Source organism: Lytechinus pictus, unplaced genomic scaffold, assembly GCF_037042905.1.
Source record: "Lytechinus pictus isolate F3 Inbred unplaced genomic scaffold, Lp3.0 scaffold_20, whole genome shotgun sequence".
In the NCBI taxonomy this organism is placed as follows: Eukaryota; Metazoa; Echinodermata; class Echinoidea; order Temnopleuroida; family Toxopneustidae; genus Lytechinus; species Lytechinus pictus.
The window spans coordinates 11,841,494-11,863,031 of NW_026974141.1; the positions used below are offsets into that span (position 1 = coordinate 11,841,494).

Genomic DNA, 21,538 nt, shown 5'->3' on the forward strand with positions numbered 1-21,538 from the left:
CTACGTGTTTAGAGTCCGATTTGTGCGAGGTGTGAAAGGTGGGGCCGTACTAAACCAAAATAATGGTGTCTAAAGGTAAAACCGAGGACCGACTGACGCGTAACATAACAGAATAAAATATCTCTGTACTTGTTTAGGGGTTCATCCCTACCACTTTTTTTGGTCGAGTGCCCCCCCCCCCGGCACCCGACACCAGTTATATCACAAAAATAAAGAGCTTGCATGCATGCCCCTTTATTTTGAAGTGTAAAATAAAAGTAAAATGTGTGGTAACGTTAGTGATTAAGTTATTGTAAGGAAAAAATAAATGAATATAAATGAATGAATGAATGAATTGAATGAATGGGTGAGTGTTTTCAGTCTTCTAAACCATTATTGGCAAGACGCCCTCTCGCAACGAAATTTGTACAATAAAGCTACCCAAACGTAAACATTAAAAACATGATTGTCATAACGAAGCAAAATAGATTTTGCCTGAATATCTATAATATTTACGATAAAATCTACAGCTGGCCAAGGACTTAATTGTGGGAGGATATATATTGTGGAATTCGATGATTTTGACCAACGAATTTTGTCAACTGATTTCGACTCTAACTTTGTTAGAAAGCTGCGAGAAGAGGCCGACAAGGCAGAGTGAGACGATCGGAACCGCTGCGGCCGGGGCAGGGCATGCAGGGAGCTCCGCTCTGGATTGAAACTACCTCAGGCTCAAGTGAGGTTCGTGTAGGCTCCACTTCACTAGTAGAGTCTAGACACTACCGCTACAACTTGCTCCACTCCACCTACCCGAACCTCACGTTGGTGAACTCGCTCTGATACCTGATATTTCGAGTGATAAAGGTGGGAAAAATTGCAGATTTATTGTACCGTAAAAAAAAATTCCTCCATCAAAGTTCAAACCACTCATTCAATGAACAAGGTTATGAATATGATAATGATATAACCTTGTTCTCAGTTATTTATATCTCCATGTGTGGCAAAATAAGGATGGCAATGTTTGGCTTATTTTCTCTTTTTCTTTGGGACAAATGCTTGATTTTTTTACACTGACAGTTTCCATCACACCTATTCGTCATACAACTTGGCCCTTGGCTTAAGTAAATTTGATTCTTTTCTTAATTAAAAATAGAGATTAAAAAATGAAAATTTTCTTGCCATATTATTTTCTATCAATAGAGGGCGTACACAAAAATATGCCCAAAATTCAAGTTTTTGAGCGCTCTAGTGAATACAAAAATTATTCCCAAGTTACTAATGAAAAATAAATTGCAACTGTATGGAAATTAGTAATTTTGGTCACAAAAGTGATATTTTAATCATTTTTTAAAGTGTGTGCTCTGTACAGCATTGGCAATTTTGGCATGCCATAGTCCTACCTGTAGATTCTCCACAGGCAGGATGGTTGCAGTGAACAAGTGCATCTAACGAGCTTAAAAAGAATAAGAATCTTAATTTCCTACTTCTCAGTGTCCATCCTCCAGTTAGCCTAAATTTACAAAAAATTGGTGATTTACTTGAGTTAGAGCCAGCATCGAGTTCCTCAAACATATAATTCGCTGCCGAAATCAAAACATCGCATGCGCGAGGGTCGAGGCTCTAACAGTTAAATCACCAATTTTTCTTACTTTTCATCCTAATTTCACTCCATATATATCCATCCTCCGTTTAGCCTGAAAATTGGTGATTTACTGTCTTTAAACTTAAATTCCAGTTCTGGTAACGATCTCAAAATGATTTTTTACAGAATCTAATATAATGACTACCCAAGTGTCTGTTTGTATGAATAAAAAATATGTGCCAAAGCCAAAGGATTCTGGAAGAAATTGTGTAATTGCTGAGAAATAAGCGCAGATTCGTTCACTTTCGTCTGGTCTTTATTCTAGCAATAATAATAATACACTGTCCCACGTGTGCCTATCTATGTCGGTGATCTTCTGTCATCTTCAGTGTGAACATTTTCAGCGTAGATTTCAAGATTTCACAAAGTTCAGTTTATGTAACTGTACCAGATCTAGATCCTCGATATACATGTAGGCCTACTGACAATTAAGCCTGGTTTTACAGACTTTCTCATGAAATTAGTGTTTACTGCAACTACTGGCATTTCTCTTTAAGTTTGAGCCAGCATAGAGTTCCTCACACGTATAAATAATTTGCTGCCGAATTCAAAACATCGGTCGAGGCTCTAAATCACCAATTTTGAGGCTAAAGGCGCACAATTTGCATTGCCATTCACCATTTTGGATTCGGTAGTGAATTAATATGTGTGATGGTTTGCAAGTCATCCCTTTTTTCAGTGAACTCAACTTTTGTCCTTTGTGGCAAATTGCTATACTACCCGCATGACCCATGCTACTGTATTAATCATGATTTTAGTTGAGATATCTCTATAAAATATTACTCTATTGTTAGTACCGTATGAATCTTAATTTGATCAAATCAATAAACTTAAATAATTTCTGTCTTCATCTTATATAACCACACATTATGTGTGATACAGGTAAAGGATTTGTGTCTTGGAGACATTATCATCATGACGTCGAGTCCACAGTACGTTCGCGTATCGCTTATAGGGCAGGCAAAATACCTGCGTCAGTTTAAGGTGAGTAAAAATGAAAAATGAGGGGGGAAAAGAAAAAAAAACGAAGTAAAATTGGGAGAGTGTAAAATTTAATTTAAATCAGTAATAAAAAAAAAGGTATTTTCTCTCTCTGGAATTTGCAAGCCAAGATGTATTGAATATGTGTATGGAGCAATCAACAGATTGAAAAATATCAATAGAAAATTGTATTAACTATAATAAAACTGATTTTAATTGAAGGGTTTACAGTCTTTACACTGTACCATTTATAACAGTATTCTATTGTGAGATATTGGTAGCTCTTGAGGGAATTCAAAGCTAGAACAAGTTCTTTTAACAGCAATCAATGACTCACAAAATAAAACAACAGTCCAAGGAGTGTATCACTGCGTAATATATATTAAACAAGTGGAGCGCCTCTGGAAGGCTTGTGACCTGAAATTCACAAAGGATGTTAGCTGATACTTGATTGCTCTTCTATCCAAGTTTCATTAACTAGATCTACATGTATACACAGCAAAAAAAAAAAATTCCCCCTAAAAAATCAAAGTGCTGTAACTTTTGGGTAATAATTTTGAGATATAATATTTTGTAGGTGGATTTCTACCCTCATTAAGCAACTCCTGGGGAAAAATAAGATTGATCAGTTGGGTCATGCATGAGTAATCAAAGATTGAATTAAAAATGACCATTTTTGAAAGTCATTTTTCAGATTGTGTAAATACAAAGTAGGGCAAAGGTTGTTTTTTTTATAAATTTTATGGTGTTATAGCAACTCCACACAAAATTTTGATAAGTATGCGACATTGAAAATGCCCCATTTCCCCCTTTGATGCGTGCTCACTCATCCATAAATCAATTTCATGTTTGCTTAAAATTCTGCCCATAGCCATAGGTAAATAAACACTGCTATTAAAGACAGCTTTGAAAAAAGTTCAAGCACATTGAAAAAGGAGTTACTTATTCGTAACCACATGCTCCCATAGTGTACACAATGTCTATGAGAGAGGAAGTCTGAATTTCAACAAAAGTGAAATAGGGGTTTGTTTCATGGACGGTTTTTTACTTCTGCCAACAGTTTTTTCATGAAAACTTTGCTCATGGCTTCATTGTGACACTATCCAAAAGGCGCACACACCAAAATAACCATTCGATATGGCAAAGAATGGAGCCAAGGCCTTGAACTTTCTTCTCATTTGCATAATATTCTAATCTTGTGTGCTCACTGAAGCATTAAACATGGATTTTCATAAACAAATCAAATGAACTACATGTACAAGGTTTCTGACAGATATCTATAGTTAGCAATTGCATTTTTTCCCAATAATGTGAAAAAGAGCTAATCACATTCCACATATTCATTCAAGCATGAATGTTTTATTAAATGCCTTTTGATCATTGAAGCATGTTACTGTAATTGGTCATAAACATAACAAAAAATGTTGAGAAAAGATAATTTTCAGTTACCAAATTGAAACAATACTTGCCAATGATATTTAAAAATCATATATTTTGTTTTCATTAAATGTTCTTTGTACCGTGAAATGATGAATATTGGTGAAGATACTCTTCCCAAAAGTAATTGTCATCATATTCGATAATTTTTATAGATAGAAATGTGTAAAAAAAATCAAATTATAGCAAATTTTGGCTGTGTTTATTCAACCGTGAAATTTAGCAAAAAAAGATATTGTCTTTTAGAAAGTACATGTACCTATTACAAGCCTTCTGACTATTTTTAAGATGAGAATGTGGAATTCGTTCCAACAAACTGGAATCATACTTCATAGTCATGATGTTTTGCTTGTGACTTTTAAAAAGTGACAGTTTTTGAAGCATGACATAAAATCCGTCCGTAACATTCATTCAGAGGGTAGCTTATGAAATTACCTACACGCTCATGTAAAAATATAGTGAAAACTCCCAGTGGTTCAGAAATTATGGATGTTTGTCTAAGGGGGGACTTACTGTTTTGTTATGTATATAAACTTTTAAAGTTATGATGGCAATTCAACAAATACCCCCAATATAATCTAAGTTCATTGACCCTAAATGACCTTTCACCTTAGTCATGTGACCTGAAATTCACGAAGGATGTTCAGTGATACTTGATTACTCTTATGTCCAAGTTTCATGAACCAGATCCATAAACTTTTAAAGTTATGATGGAAATCAACAAATACCCCGAACATGGCCAAAGTTCGTTGACCCTTCATGTAAAGGATCTTTGACCTTGGTCATGTGACTTAAAGCTCAGGCAGGGTGTCCAGTAATACTTGATTACTCTTATGTCTAACTTTCATGAACTTCATGTAGGCCTATATATGATGACATTTCAAAAACTTAATCTTTGGTTAAGATTTTGATGTTGATTCCCCCAACATGGTCTAACTTCATTGAACCTAAATGACCTTTGACCTCAGTCATGTGACCTCAAACTCTGGCAAGATGTTCAGTACTACTTTGATAACCATTATGTCCAAGTTTCATGATCTAGGCCCATACACGTGAAGTTATGATGACATTTCAAAATCTTAATCTTCGGTTTAATAAGATTTTTGTGTTGACGACGCCGTCACCGCTGCCGCCGCCGCCATCAGAAAAGCGCTGCCTATAGTCTCACTCTGCTATGCAGGCGATATAAAAAACCTGTTCTATTATGATATTTCCACCATGGAAACATTCAAAGACCCTCACAAAACTAATTGTTTTCTTGCCGTCATCACAGATAACCTCCATCATTCATCTAACCAGTGGTATAGCCTTGGTGATCCTTGGAATTGCTGCTGCAGCCACCAGAGCCATGTGGTCTTTCTACGCAGCACCAATATGGTGCGGTATTCTGGTAAGTCATGCAAAGGATGAGGAAAAAACTTACTCAAGCTGATCTACCTCATTTGCTGCATTTGCTTGTTTGTTTACTTTGTATTGAGGATATTGGATTTTTTTTGCTGTGCCATTAAAGGTGTAGTATTCTAGAATGTCATAAAATAATTAAATGATAATAATAATATAGGATTTGTATAGCTCACATTGCTAGGTGCTCTAGGCGCTCCTATGTTAGCCCGGCTAAGCATGTCTACCGATTCCGGTGCTTATATCTTTTTGAGGAATTTTTTTCCTGCCAGTACCCATTTACCTCGCCTGGGTTGAGTGCAGCAAAACGTGGGTAAATTTCTTGCTGAAGGAAAACGCACCATAGCTTGGAATTGAACCCATGTCCTTCAGATTGAAAGACGAGAGTCTTAACCACTAGACCACAACGCACCCTGACAAAAGTCATGCACTGGATTGGGAAAACACACTAGGGTAATAATAACCAACATGCTTATATAGCGCATATCACTGCCAAATGCGTCCCTACATGTATGCGCTTCATTGGATATTATTACCCTGGCTTTAGCCCCGCAGCCTTTTACAGCAGGGTGGCATTTCAAGGAATAAATTCCCGCCAGTTACCCATTTACCTTGCCTGGGTCAAGTGCAGCAAAAATTTCTTGCCATTGCTGGGATTCGAACCCACGGCCCTCTGTTTCAAAGTCCAAAGACTAATCCACTGTGCCACAACGCTCCACATGGGTACCTTGTCAATAGTCTGAACCATGTCTTTCGCTTGGGGATTCCGCCAGTGGTTCTTCATCACCAATTCCCACACTTCATCATAGAAAACAATGGGGAATGCAGAAAGGTGACATGATATTTGCTCCTGCAATAATCGCTCCGGGCTTAATTTCATCTAAGGTGAAGGCTTAGGTTGCGCTCAAGAAACAAATCACTCTTAATAGTTCCTGCCACCAATACCCAGTCTTGTGGTTCACGATCTTTTTATTCCACATCCCCTCTGTCTCATCTCTGGAACAATCTACATGTACCACAAAGTATAAAACTAGCAGATTCAAGAGAGAAATTCAAATCCATGATGAAAACCTATTTTTTTTGTTAAATAGCCTTTCCCTTCGCATGTGAAGCCCCTCAACTGTCTACAGTCTAATGTGAACTATACAATTACTTTTTTTTCTGAAATTCCTTCTCTCTTTCTATTTTTTCCTAAGCGCTTAGAGACATGTTTTGTGATAAGAGCTATACAAATAATGTTAGTTATTATTATTAGGGTCAGAATTGCAATAGGGTTTTATGTAAAGGCCCGGTCCCACTGGCCGACAGACACAGAACATACTCATAACGGATACAGCAGACAGGCAAAATTTCAGGGTGGTTCCATCTGTTTTCATCCACTCCAGACAGTGGACAAATGGGTGAACAATGAAATCAAAGAATGCTCGATGGATACAGAGCGCATGAAACACATATATGCAAAGAGTACACAACGGATACATAACGTTTTCCAACGGATGACAAGATTCTTTTCAGTTTTACATCCTCTCTGCATCCATTAGTGCAGTGGGATCAAGCCTTTTCGTTTAAAGGAGAATGAAACCCTTGAAACCAGCTGAATCCATATCAAAGAGAAAAATCAAAGAAACATATTGTTAAAAGTTTGAGGAAGATTGAATGAATAATAAGAAAGTTATGAGCATTTGAATATTGAGATCACTAATGCCATGTAGATCCTCCCATTGGCAATGCTACCAAGATCTGTGATGTCACAGACATACAACTCCCTCATTACTTTAGTACTTATTTCACTTATATTCTCACTTTTATAGAATATTTCACAAGGTGAGGTGTTCTCTTTATGAGAGGACAAGTACAGAGGTTTCACAACATTATATCATTGATGAATCGTTTGTCATATGATTAGAATGAGCAAAAAGAGATGTTTTGGGGTATATTTTCAGTGTCCAAAAGGGGAGAGTTGTTCATCTGTGACATCATAGATCTTGGTCGCATTGCCAATGAGAGGATCTCCATAGCATTAGTGATCTCGACATTCAAATGCTCATAACTCTTCTATTGCTAGTCCTATTTTACTCAAACTTTTGTTGATCTTATTCTTTGATTTTTCTGCTTTCACAAAAGCTAACTTGCTCCAAGAGTTTAATTCTCCTTTAAGGTAGGGTATAGTGTAAACCCAGGGTTGAAGTTGATTATTCGATTAGTGAGTAGAATTTAGAGCGGAGCAATTGTCAAATTGCAAATATTGAACCATGCAGAAAAGCCACTATGAAAAGACACATGGTATAGTGAGTAATTGTATTACCGACCGGCCTTGTATTATCGAACGCGTGCATCGTTCGCGTCGGACAATAACTTCATACGCTCAAAACTTTGCAACATCCTTCCAAAGGGATCCTGAATAGAAAGATGATGAAAAATGGTCAAAAACACATTTTCCAAAGTCTTAAAATTCTAAAAATAATAAAATATGGTCAAAATAGCTCATCAGTCATTTTGTTGTTTCCTCAACTTTTCCCATAGAAAACACACGTTTGGTAATACGATACCTTTTTCAAGTGACCAAAATATTTCATGTGCGAAGAGGATTGGAAGCTTATATCGTAAAACAAAAAACAAATTCAGCAAAACTTTTACATATCTGTGTTTTGTAGGTAATTGTGTATTTACGGTGAAAGTTTGTTAAATTTTATGAGAATAATGTGCTAGATATGATTGAATTCATGAAAAGTGTTTGGTAATACGATCTACTACCATACCTTTAAAGCGAGGTTTCCCGCTGAAAAACACTGTACCTGGTTGATCAATCATTAGCTTGTGTAGCTCCATTATTTCCTGTTTTTTCATCTCTTCCTTTTTCCTTCCTTTTCATCTCTTCGCACAATATACGATTTATAGAGTCTATATGTTGGCTCAGTTCACTTCAAAAAAATTCAGCTATTTTTCTATGTTTTTAGTCATTAATTTAAGATTTCTTGAAAAGAGTACTAAGATAAAACTAACAGAAAAACAGTACAACGAAATCAAAAGCCTGTGAAATGTGAAACTAATTGTATATATTGTTTGTGTTTGTTTATTGATTTCAATGTAAAAGAGTAACATGATAAAAATATCAGAAAAACAGTATAATGAAATCAAAAGGTTGTGAAATATGAAAATAATTGTTTATATTATATGTGTTTGATTATTGATTTTAATGTAATAAATACCTCTGATGAGGACAAAAAAAAAAAAATCTCTTCCTTCCTGCCTTTTTCATAGTTCCAGACACATACTCTCTCACATTAAAACCCCCATCATTGTTTCTCTCTCTTCTTTTTATTCACTTCAGTTTTTCATCGTTCCTGGAATCGTTGGCCTGTGTGCCGCCCAACAGAGAAAGCATCACTTGGTAGAGTTTTTTACTATTTTTGTCACAGTTCCACCAACGAAGCTGATTCCAGACCGACCAAATCTATTACATTATATTACCAAATGGCATTTCATTTATTGGTTTGGCACCAGTTTCGTTGATCTGACTGTAACATAATAGCACACATGGCACAGTCCCACAAGCGAAGCTGATTCCAGACCGACCAAATCTATTACATTATATTACCAATGGCATATCATTTATTGGTTTGGCACCGGTTTCGTTGATCTGACTGTAACATAATAGCACACATGTCACAGTCCCACCAGCGAAGCTGACTCCAGACCGACCAAATCTATTACATTATATTACCAAATGGCATATCATCTATCGGTTTGGGACGGGTTTCGTTGGTCTGACTGTAACATAATAGCACACATGTCACAGTCCCACCAACGAAGCTGACTCCAGACCAACCAAATCTATTACATTATATTACCAATGGCATATCATCTATTGGTTTGGGACCGGTTTCGTTGGTCTGACTGTATCATAATAGCACACATGGCACAGTCCCACCGGCGAAGCCGATTCCGGACCAACCATGGCCCCATCTTAGAAAGAGTTACGATTGATCCGATCAACCTCAAGTATATGGAAATCCTTCAATGACATCATTTTTTTCTTTACGATGTCCTTTGAAAATAAACAAAAGCATGTATACTGAATTGTCAAGAAAACAGTGAATACAGGTATACATCTAGAAAATATTTTGAACAAACGTCTACTTTAGATGTTGACGTTGCTAGCTTTCCATGCTTGTGGTTCAGTGGCATATGCAGGGGATGGTTACAGGGGTTCAAAGCCCCCCCCCCCCCTTAAATTTTTTGATACCCAAAACCCCCTCCCCCTAAAATATTTTTGAAGACTTTTTTCAACTTTTTTTTTTTAGGTAAAAAAAAAACTAAAAATCTGTGGTGAAGACCTTTTTTTTTGCTTGTCAATTTTTTTTGGGGGGTAGGAAACGACCTTAATTTGGTGGTGAACATTGTCAAGTTTAATTCAGCTTGAACCTCCCCCCCCCCCTTTTAGACAATCCTGCGTACGCTACTGTTGTGGTTGATTTGATCAATCGTAACACTTTGTAAGACTGGACCCAGGGGGGTGTTTCACAAATATTTAAGTATGACTTAGGTAGCACTTAAATGCCGACGCGTACATGATATGCAACGCGCAATCTTATTGATCAATACGCAGTAGTATGCGTCCTCTTGGCATGATCTGGGGCCCGTTGCAGAAAGAGTTGCAATCAATCGCACCTCTAAAAATCATGCGCGTCTTGATTTTCAACCAATCAACAGCGCGCATAATTTGGGACTTGCGATTGATTTTTTGGCTTGCGTTTAAACGCAACTCTTTCAGCAACGGGCCCCTGATCAATACTGTCATGCCTTTTATACTGCGCGCTACTAGACATTTAAGTGCGACTCTAAGTCATACTTAAATCTTTGTGAAACACCCCCCTGATCTATTACATTATTTCCGATGACATGCCATAGGTTGGTTTGGAGTCGGTTTCATTGATGTGACTAAAGGCACTCACAATCGACCTAATCATGTCTCATTTACATAGACCATGATTTATATCAAATGCAGTTTAAAAAACCAATTTACTACTTGTGATCAAATACAGAAAGTACACATACAAGTATAAAGTATGACATGAAATTCAGGACTGAAGCCACTGGCGGATCCAGGGGGGGGGGGCAAAGCCGCCCCCCCCCCCCTTTGAGAGGCACAATTGAAATTTGTAATGTAAAAGTGATGTTAAAACAGAAGTGTGCCCCCCCCCCCCCCCCCCCATTGAAAGTGTAGACTTTTTTTTTGTGGACAAAATGTCCTTATTTTTGGTTGAAAACCAAATTTTTTCTAGGGGGAAAATGTGCCACCCCCTTTTGGAAAATCCTGAATCCGCCTCTGACTGAAGCAATCAGAAAATAGGTTAAAGTCGCAAGAGAAGGATAAAGGAGTTCAAAATGTATTCCGATAAAAACACAATGAAACATTTGATGGTGAAAGTACTAGCAGTATTACTTACAGCTCTTTATTGGAATTATTTTGAAAATCATTCTCTGTTATGTCAAATATACTTTATTATGCTGTTATTACCTGGGATGATTAAAGGTATAAAAAAAAGAAGACAATGAACGGTTTAGAAATATTGAATTAATCACTTCATTTTGTCCAATCAGACGGCTGCTTACATAGGACTGTCGGCGACGTGTAGCCTGATCTCATTTGGTCTCTTTTTCTTGTACTGCTTTATCATTTCGATTGAGAGAACACTCGGACACAGCTTTTACACGTACTGCAATCCCCTTTATTTCCTGGAGTTCGACTGCCCCTCATCTGTAGTAAGTAGAGAGTAATTTTGTCAACTTTCAAACATGCATTTTGAATAGCGGAATCTTGTAGAAGGTCTCTGTTTATGAGGTTTGATTATGGACAAAACTGTCTCGGAAAGATTGAAAAATGCTGGTTGTAATGCATTCAAAAGGTATTGTATGCTGTTAAGATCTTGGAATTACCAAATGGAGTGAAAAGACTTCTATCTTGCTGTGATTCATATTTATTCATACACTCAGAATATGCTTTGGACTAAATGTGACATGAACATTGGGTGATTTCAAGTACAGTGTTGAAATCTGGTGTTGGTGTTGTGACAACACCAACACCAGCCACAACACCGTACTTGAAATCAGGCTGGTATTGGGATTGACCTCGGAAAATATGACGTATTTCCGGCAGTTCGTGTTGAATGCTGTTGTTGAATGTCGTCTGCTGAACCCAGCACTGCGGCTGGTGTTGACGATCTACGTGCAATTTCCCCCATTCACCAACACCAACCCCAAGGGATTGGGAAAATCATGATTTCAAGTTCGGTGTTGGTGTTGGTGTTGGCAATCTCAAGCTCGTGAACAGGCGGCGAACACGATGAAACATCCCCGTAAAATTAGCTTTTAAAGTTGAGATGAGTACAATCATTTGAGCTGTATATATTTTGATGAAGAATAATGTTCACTCTTTCGAATTCTTGAATTAATTAAAACATTGGTATTCTGTACGATGAGAATTTAATGCATTTCTCTCCGATTTCATTTTTGTCGTCGAGACTTCTCGCGTGAAGTTGAGATGATTTAGCAGCGCAGAGGCGTGACGTCATGTGCTATCGATAACGCAATCGGAATCATTCCTCTGAACCCAGCTCGGTTCAGCGGCCTTTTTACGCTCTCAACACCAACACCGAACACCGAACTTGAAATCACCCATTGTAGCTGCTTTAGGCTAAAATAACCTGAGTAGAATGTGGGAATTCATAAAGTTTATTTTCACCTTTCTTACAATAATAGAAGTACAGCATCTTAATCAAATGATTTTACATAGATTACGAAAAGTTGTAAAGTTCTTTACCGGTACACTTGCGCTGATACTGTATAGTTTCAGTCGAACCTTTCATGACCATCATCATGCTCCTCATCACCACCTTCATCACCACCACCATCATCATCATCATCACCACCACAACTAACTCAATCATCATCATCACCATTATCATCATCACCATCATTGCTATCATCATCATCACCACCATCATCACCATCATCATCATCATCACCATAATCATCACTATCATTATCACCATCATCACCATCATCTCCACTATCATTATCACCATCATCACCATCATCATCACCACTGTCATCATCACCATCATCATCATCATCATCACCATAATCAGCACCATCATCATCACCATCATCATCATCATCATCACCATAATCAGCACCATCATTATCACCATCATCATCATCACCACTATCATCATTATCATCATCACCATAATCAGCACCATCATTATCACCATCATCATCATCATCACAGCTATCATCATTATCACCATCATCATCATCATCACCACTATCATCATCATCATCACTATCATCATCCCCACTATCGTCATTATCACCATCATCACCATCACAACTATCATCATCATCACCATTATCATCATCATCACCACTATCATCATCACCACTATTATCATTATCAGTATCACCATCATAACCATCATCATCACCATTATCATCATCATCACAACTACCATCATCATCACCATTATCATCATCACAACTATCATCATTATCATCATCATCATCATCACCATTATCATCATTATCACAACTATCATCATCATCACCATTATCATCATCATCACCACCATCATCATCATCACCACCATCATCATCACCACTATTATTATCATTATCATCATCATCACCACTATCATCATCACCACTATTATCATCACCATTATCATCATTATCACCATTATCATCATCATCACCACCATCATCATCACCATTATCATCATCATCACAACTATCAACATCATCACCATTATCACAACTATCATCATCATCACCATTATCATCATCATCATCATCATCATCATCACCACCATCATCATCACCACTATTATCATTATCATCATCATCACCACTATCATCATCACCACTATTATCATTATTATCATTATCACCATCATCACCATCATCATCACCATTATCATCATCATCACCATTATCATCATCATCACCATCATCATCATCACCACTACCATCATCATCACAACTATCATCATTATCACCATCATCATCATCACTATCATCATCATCACCATTATCATCATCATCACAACTATCATCATTATCATCATCATCATCATCATCACCACTATCATCATCATCACCATTATCATCATCATCACAACTATCATCATCATCACCATCATCATCACCACTATTATCATCATCACCATTATCATCATCATCACAACTATCATCATCATCACTATTATCATCATCATCACAACTATCATCATCATCACTATTATCATCATCATCACAACTGTCATCATCATCACCATTATCATCATCATCACAACTATCATCATTATCACCATCATCATCACCATCATCATCATCATTACCACTATTATCATTATCACCATCATCACCATCATCATCACCATTATCATCATCATCACAACTATCAACATCATCACCATTATCATCATCATCACAACTATCATCATCACCACTATTATCATCATCACTATCATTATTAACATCACCATCATCATCATCATCACCATCATCACTATCATCACCACCATCACCATCATTATCATTATCGTCATCATCATCACCATCATCATCACCACCACCACCACCATCATCATCGGTATTATAATTATTATATTTTTTATTGCAGGCTGGTAGAATGGTGATCGAGGTTCTGATAGCACTCATTTCTTTGATGACGTTCTTCGCGTCCATTTTTGGAACGTTGTTCGGAAGTTGCTTCAACTGCACATGCTGCGCCACCTGTGTCAAGGAGTGTTACAGCGACGCCCCACAGTGCTGCCAGTGTTGCTCGTGTTGTGGGCAACAATCAAATGAGGTATCGGTGAGTTCCTTTATTCATTGCAAAGTGTTCGCACTGTCTATTACTTATTGTAGCCATACTACTAATAAGCTGCACAAAATATATATAAACGTGTGTGCACACTGCTCAAAATAACTGTATTTAGCTGTTATTTTCTTAAGTACCAATAATTCGGTTAACTTTTGTCACATTTTCACTTTTCATTTATATGTTTCCATACAAATGTGACAGATGCACAACATTCAAACTATAGAGTGGAGAAATTGATGGTTTTAATGTTACATTTGTTGATTATGCATGGTAAAATAGACATCTATTACCAATATTTCCAGTATTATTAAAAGCTTGCATTGTTATAACTTTGGTATGGTAGTGACAGCCCTTCCCCATAATTTGACTTTAGTCTGTAGCCCTTTATATATGTATATTTCAAAATTTCAAAAACTTGTCATAGATATTTCACGTATTATCTATGTTGCAGAGTATTTATATAGGCCTACTTATGATTCCAGTTGGGTGTTTCATAAAGCTGTTTATAAGTTAAGAGAGACTTTAAGAACGACTGGTGAACCTTTCTTACTTGCTAAATAATCACCAATGAACATTTAATTGTGAATATCATTTACCACAAGAAAGGATCACCAGTCGTTCTTCAAGTCACTCTTAACTTACGAACAGCTTTATGAAACAGCCCCCTGTTATAATGTCTTTTAAAATGTAGATATGAGTAAATCAAATCAGATAGAAATAAAAATCTTACATTCAAAGTGGGATATGAACAACAGAAGTTGATCTCTTGATGATTTCTCTCTTTTTTTTTTAGGCTGAAAGTTTTACTACCATTACAGCAGATGGTTCTATGCGACTAGAAGGTAAATATCTGTATTTTATCCAAGGCGGGCTCAGCCAAGACTGAGACAGAGAGAGAGAGATATGGTCATTCTGAGACATATGGTCATCCAAGACTGAGGCCAATGCCCATGAAGAAATGTACATATATTTGTGCATGTTTTTTTTCCCACCTGTCAAATTTAATTTGCCATTTGGGGTCTATAACTCCCCCACCCCCCAAAAAAAAATATGATAAAATGAATAAATCAATAAATAACAAAATATTAAAATTAAAAAGATTAATTTATTAATGAAAATAGATCTAAAGATAATGATGTAATAAAAATAAATAAATGAATGAGTTAAAAATAAATTGGCCTAAATAAATAATATATAAATTATGCACACATACATGCATATATATATATCATCATCACCTCCATCATCATCATCACCACCACCATCATTGTCATCATCATCATCACTTCCATCATTATTATCATCTCCATCCCAATCACCATCACTGGTAACATTACCACCACCAACTCAATTAAATTATTTCCATCATCATCGTCACCATCATCATCATCACATCCACCATCATCATAATCATTACCATCTTCTATTTGTCATTATCATCATCATCAGCAGCAGCAGCATTATAATCACCATCTTTGTCATCATAATCACCTCCATCATCACCACCACCATCATCACCACCACCAACATCATCATCACCTCCATCATCATCATCACCACCACCACTATCATCGTCATCATCATCACTTCCATCATTATCATCATCTCCATCCCAATCATCATCACTGGTCACCTTACCACCACCAACTCATTGACATTATTTCCATCATCATCGCCACCGTCATCATCATCACCACCATCATCATCATCACATCCACCATCATCATAATCATTACCATCGTCCATATGTCATTATCATCATCAGCAGCAGCAGCATTATAATCACCATCATCTTTGTCATCATAATCACCTCCATCATCACCAACACAATCATCATCACCACCACCACCATCATCACCAACATCATCATCACCATCATCATCACCATCATTGTCATCATCATCACTTCCATCATTATCATCATCTCCATCCCAATCATCATCACTGGTCACCTTACCACCACCAACTCATTGACATTATTTCCATCATCATCGCCACCGTCATCATCATCACCACCATCATCATCATCACATCCACCATCATCATAATCATTACCATCGTCCATATGTCATTATCATCATCAGCAGCAGCAGCATTATAATCACCATCATCTTTGTCATCATAATCACCTCCATCATCACCAACACAATCATCATCACCACCACCACCATCATCACCACCACCAACATCATCATCACCTCCATCATCATCATCATCACCACCACTATCATTGTCATCATCATCACTTCCATCATTATTATCATCTCCATCCCAATCACCATCACTGGTAACATTACCACCACCAACTCAATGAAATTATTTCCATCATCATCGTCACCATCATCATCATCACCACCATCATCATAATCATTACCATCGTCTATTTGTCATTATCATCAGCAGCAACAGCAGCATTATAATCACCATCATCTTTGTCATCATAATCACCTCCATCATCACCAACACAATCATCATCACCACCACCATCATCACCACCACCAACATCATCATCACCTCCATCATCATCATCACCACCACCACTATCATCGTCATCATCATCACTTCCATCATTATCATCATCTCCATCCCAATCATCATCACTGGTAACCTTACCACCACCAACTCATTGACATTATTTCCATTATCATCGCCACCGTCATCATCATCACCACCATCATCATCATCACATCCATCACCACCATCATCACAATCATTACCATCGTCTATTTGTCATTATCATCATCATCATCAGCAGCAGCATTATAATCACCATCATCTTTGTCATCATAATCACCTCCATCATCACCAACACAATCATCATCACCACCACCACCATCATCACCACCACCAACATCATCACCACCACCACCACCATCATCACCACCACCAACATCATCATCACCACCACCACCATCATCACCACCACCAACATCATCATCACCACCACCACCATCATCACCACCACCACCACCACCATCATCATCATCACCACCACCAACATCATCATCACCACCACCACCATCATCATCACCACCACCAACATCATCATCACCACCACCACCATCATCACCACCACCACCATCATCACAACCACCACCATCATCACCACCACCAACATCATCATCACCACCACCAACATCATCATCACCTCCATCATCATCATCACCACCACCACTATCATCGTCATCATCATCACTTCCATCATTATCATCATCTCCGTCCCAATCATCATCACTGGTAACCTTACCACCACCAACTCATTGACATTATTTCCATCATCATCGCCACCGTCATCATCATCACCACCATCATCATCATCACATCCACCATCATCATAATCATTACCATCATCCATATGTCATTATCATCATCAGCAGCAGCAGCATTATAATCACCATCATCTTTGTCATCATAATCACCTCCATCATCACCAACACAATCATCACCACCACCACCACCATCATCACCACCACCAACATCATCATCACCACCATCATCATCATCATCACCATCATTGTCATCATCATCACTTCCATCATTATCATCATCTCCATCCCAATCATCATCACTGGTAACCTTACCACCACCAACTCATTGACATTATTTCCATCATCATCGCCACCGTCATCATCATCACCACCATCATCATAATTTGCAATCATACTAACGTGAATCCATTATTCCTCATTATAGAATACATACAATTTTTCATATTCTCTCCACTCCCTCACCCTTTTCAGTTTCATCCAGTGGGCCCAAACCAGAAGCCTTGAATCAGCCAACCAAGCCTTCATCTGGCAATGAAGCGGTGTGATTCCTCTGTCGGATCTTGAGAGCTTTTCACAAAACGTTTTGGTCCATGATTTACACCAAGCTACTACAACTCCTTGCATCTGATTGGCTGAGACCAAGTTAGTCAGTGAAAACCTCTGAAAATTTTGAAACGTGAAATACTCCCCTTGTGCGAGTGATGCATAACAAAATTTCAGCTCCTGGGGAGTGTTTCATCAACATTTTTTGTCCATTAAGTCGTAAGCTCTGAAATTTTTCTTTGATTTAGATTGACTGAGAAGCACTGTTGCTAAGGCAACTGTTTGATTAAACTGGGGAGCGTTTCATCAACATTTTCCATCCAGGTTGTAAGCTCTGAAAACTTTCCTTGATTTTGATTGGCTGAGAAGTTCTGTTACTATGGCAACTGTTGGATAAAACAGGACTTGTCGGATAAAACACTGACATGTTCTTTCATGGAATGCTCCCCCGTTTGCGGAGGGTACCTACAGTATATAAAGGTTCAGAAATACTGAGTGAATATTGAAATTGTGCTCATACCTCATTACCAAATGGAAACATATTTAAATGTTATTTGAATGTTAGTCCCATAGTTATGGATCCAAAACCTAAGTTCATGTTTGGAGCACTTTTTGGGACATGAAATGCGACTTGTGGACACTGCCAAATTTGTCTTATTCACATCCTTCGCAAAATGTTTGTTAGCCCCATAAAAACCGCACGTTTAGGTCACCAGGGGTTATCAAAGGTCACATGTGTGTCCAAGAAGGTTAAGTGTATCTGTTATGTACATCACATATATTCACTTAGTAAACATACATCAAAACTGCCTGACACACATATATATATTCACATATATATTTTTTATCTGTTATATACATCGCATATATTCCCTTAATAAACATTCATTAAGCTGCCTGGCATATAAATATGCATACATGTCCATTGTATTTTTAGGAAAAAATTCAGGAGTTTTTTAAAGGTCTCAAGGATTTAGTGGAAGTCATATGACTGGTCAAGCAGCTAAGAAGGTTAAGTGTATCTGTTATGTACATCGCATATATTCACTTATTAAAACATACATCAAAGCTGCCTAACATATAGATTTACACATGTTTATTATAAGTACTCAGTATCAGTAGAATATATTTTTAAGAGGCAATTCAAGAATTTTTAAAGGTCTCAGGTTTTAGTGGAAGTCAAATGACTGGTCAAGCATAAAGCAGGGTGCTACATAACTTTTTAGAAGCACTTGCCCAGTCAGGCTAGTAAATTTTTAGACGGTTGAAATATACTTGCCCAAAAATCTATTTCACTTGCCTGAAAAAAATCATTGAAAAAAGTTGTACCTCTTCAAAAGAAAGTTTTGCGGTTTTATAAACCATTGACATTTTTCTCTCTTTTGACATGGACTGATCTACTCTGCTATTGTATTTCTGTTTCCAAATTCAGTTTTATCTTGCCCGCCATGATCAAAATTAGGGTCAATATATCATATTGACCCTAATTTTGGTAATTCTCCTGTGAGAATTTTGCTTGCCCAATTCGGGCAAGTAGTTTTGGTCTTTACTTCAAAACACTTGCCTGACTCTAACTTTCACTTGCCCCGGGCAATCGGGCAAGTGCTTATGTTTTCTACATTGCATATATTCACTAAATAAATATACATTAAGCTGCCTGGCATATAATTATGCATGTCTATTGTATTTTTAAGAAACAATTCAGGATTTTTTAAAAGGTCTCAAGGTTTTAGTGGAAGTCATATGACTGGTCAAGCAGATAAGATGGTTCAGCGTTTATGTTATGTACATAGCATATATTCACTTAATAAACATACATTAAGCTGCCTGGCATATAATTATGCATATGTCTATTGTATGTACTAAATAGAATATTTTTAAGAAACAATTCAGGAATTTTTTAAAGGTCTCAAGGTTTTAGTGGAAGTATATGACTGGTCAAGCAGATATTAAGGTTAAGTGTTTCTATTATGTACATTGCATATATTCACTTAATAAACAGACATTAAGCTGCCTGGCATATAATTATGCATATGTAACAATTCAGGAATTATTTAAAGGTCTGAAGGTTTTAGTGGAAGTCATTTGACTGGTCGAGCAGATAAGAAGGTTGGTTAAGTGTTTCCGTTGTGTACATTGCATATATTCAGGTAATAAACATACATCTAGCTGCCTGGCATATAATTATGCACGTGTCTATTCTAAGTACTTAGTAGAGTATTTTTTACAGAAAATTCAGTAATTTCTTAAGGTCACTATGTTTTATCAGGGGTCATATGACTGCTCAAGCGGAAGACAAGATTAAGTGTTTCTGTTATGTACATTTCACTTAGTAAACATACGCATATGCTGCCCGACATATACATGCATGTCTATTGTTATAAAAAGTATAATTCGGACATTTCTCGAAAGAGAAATAATTTCTAGCCATTCTGTCTGGCTGAAATGTCACTGCTTTAAATTGTAAAAGAATTTTATGTAAACAGGTCATTAATTGGGTGCATTTACATGTATGAAGAAATATATTTTGCACCATTCATATTTTATGTGATATATATTTTTTTACAAAGATATTCTGGCGATTTGGTGAAATGATGAGGTATTGGATTGATTAAACAAATATATATTGTCATTTCAACAGTAACTTTGAACTTACTGAAGAAGCTAAACAATATGGATACTTGTTTTTATCTACATGTACATTTATTAATGAATGCAGACTTTGTATAAATCCTTATTATTGTATTCATAAACTTGTATGAAAACTGACCAACAAGTAGATCACTGCAGCTCAAGTGCAATTTTTTTTAAATGGTGTGTTTTAATAACTATGTAGCATTTCATAATTTGATGTTGTTTTTATCACATAAATATTTTTTAAAGATTTCTTTTTCTTTTTCTTTTTTAATTTGTTTCAGAAACAGATAGCATTAAAAGTCAGACTCCAAAAACGATACTCATGATTAAGACAATAGATTTGGTTCACAGTGTAAAAATACAGACATACAAATCAGCCCATATATGTATTTGTGTGGTGGGGCATGGGTCTAAGAGTAAAATACACTGTATTTACACATTGACTCAGCTCGGGGTTCGGCATGCGAGCCGTGCTCAACGTGGCAATTTTATGCTGTTCAAATGCGATCAGTGGGTTTCATGAGCCGTGTCGAACACAACTTTTTGATATGCCAAAATCGTAGGTTTCAACCCGCAGGCCACGTTGAACTCGCCTTTTTTGTTTCAGTATAAACACGATCACATTGCCATGTTGAGCATGGCTCGCATGTCGAACCCCCCGAACCGAGTCACTGTTTAAACATGCTTATATATAAGAATGCTAAACATGTCTTAATTATTATTTGTGAAAGAGAGAGAGTTTCAGACATTTTGGGGGGC

At 37.0% G+C, this 21,538-nt stretch overlaps 1 protein-coding gene across 4 annotated transcripts; it reads left to right on the forward strand.

Annotated features, from left to right (window-relative positions):
• The first annotated feature begins 374 nt into the window (after window positions 1-374).
• Window positions 375-21,026, forward strand: LOC129282882 (uncharacterized). 4 transcript variants are annotated; one of them, XM_064114842.1, is made up of 8 exons: window positions 375-843; window positions 2,504-2,605; window positions 5,313-5,429; window positions 8,772-8,831; window positions 11,045-11,206; window positions 14,127-14,321; window positions 15,124-15,172; window positions 18,071-21,026. In XM_064114842.1, exons 2-8 carry the CDS (start codon window positions 2,537-2,539, stop codon window positions 18,142-18,144), a joined length of 726 nt encoding a protein of 241 aa, XP_063970912.1. In that variant the 5' UTR covers window positions 375-843; window positions 2,504-2,536; the 3' UTR covers window positions 18,145-21,026. The 4 variants fall into 4 exon arrangements, with proteins under 4 accessions (XP_063970912.1, XP_063970913.1, XP_063970914.1 ...); XM_064114843.1 differs by having other exon boundaries at window positions 406-843; window positions 14,127-14,315; XM_064114844.1 differs by lacking the exon at window positions 8,772-8,831 and having other exon boundaries at window positions 406-843; window positions 18,071-18,640.
• The last annotated feature ends 512 nt before the right edge of the window (window positions 21,027-21,538 follow it).

Excerpts from the sequence above, each read along its gene's own strand:
- LOC129282882 (XM_064114842.1), top strand. The coding sequence starts at position 2,537 with ATGACGTCGAGTCCACAGTACGTTCGCGTATCGCTTATAGGGCAGGCA. Across the intron at positions 11,207-14,126 it reads TCGACTGCCCCTCATCTGTA|GCTGGTAGAATGGTGATCGA; the intron begins GTAAGTAGAGAG and ends TTTTTATTGCAG. Across the intron at positions 15,173-18,070 it reads TGGTTCTATGCGACTAGAAG|TTTCATCCAGTGGGCCCAAA; the intron begins GTAAATATCTGT and ends CACCCTTTTCAG.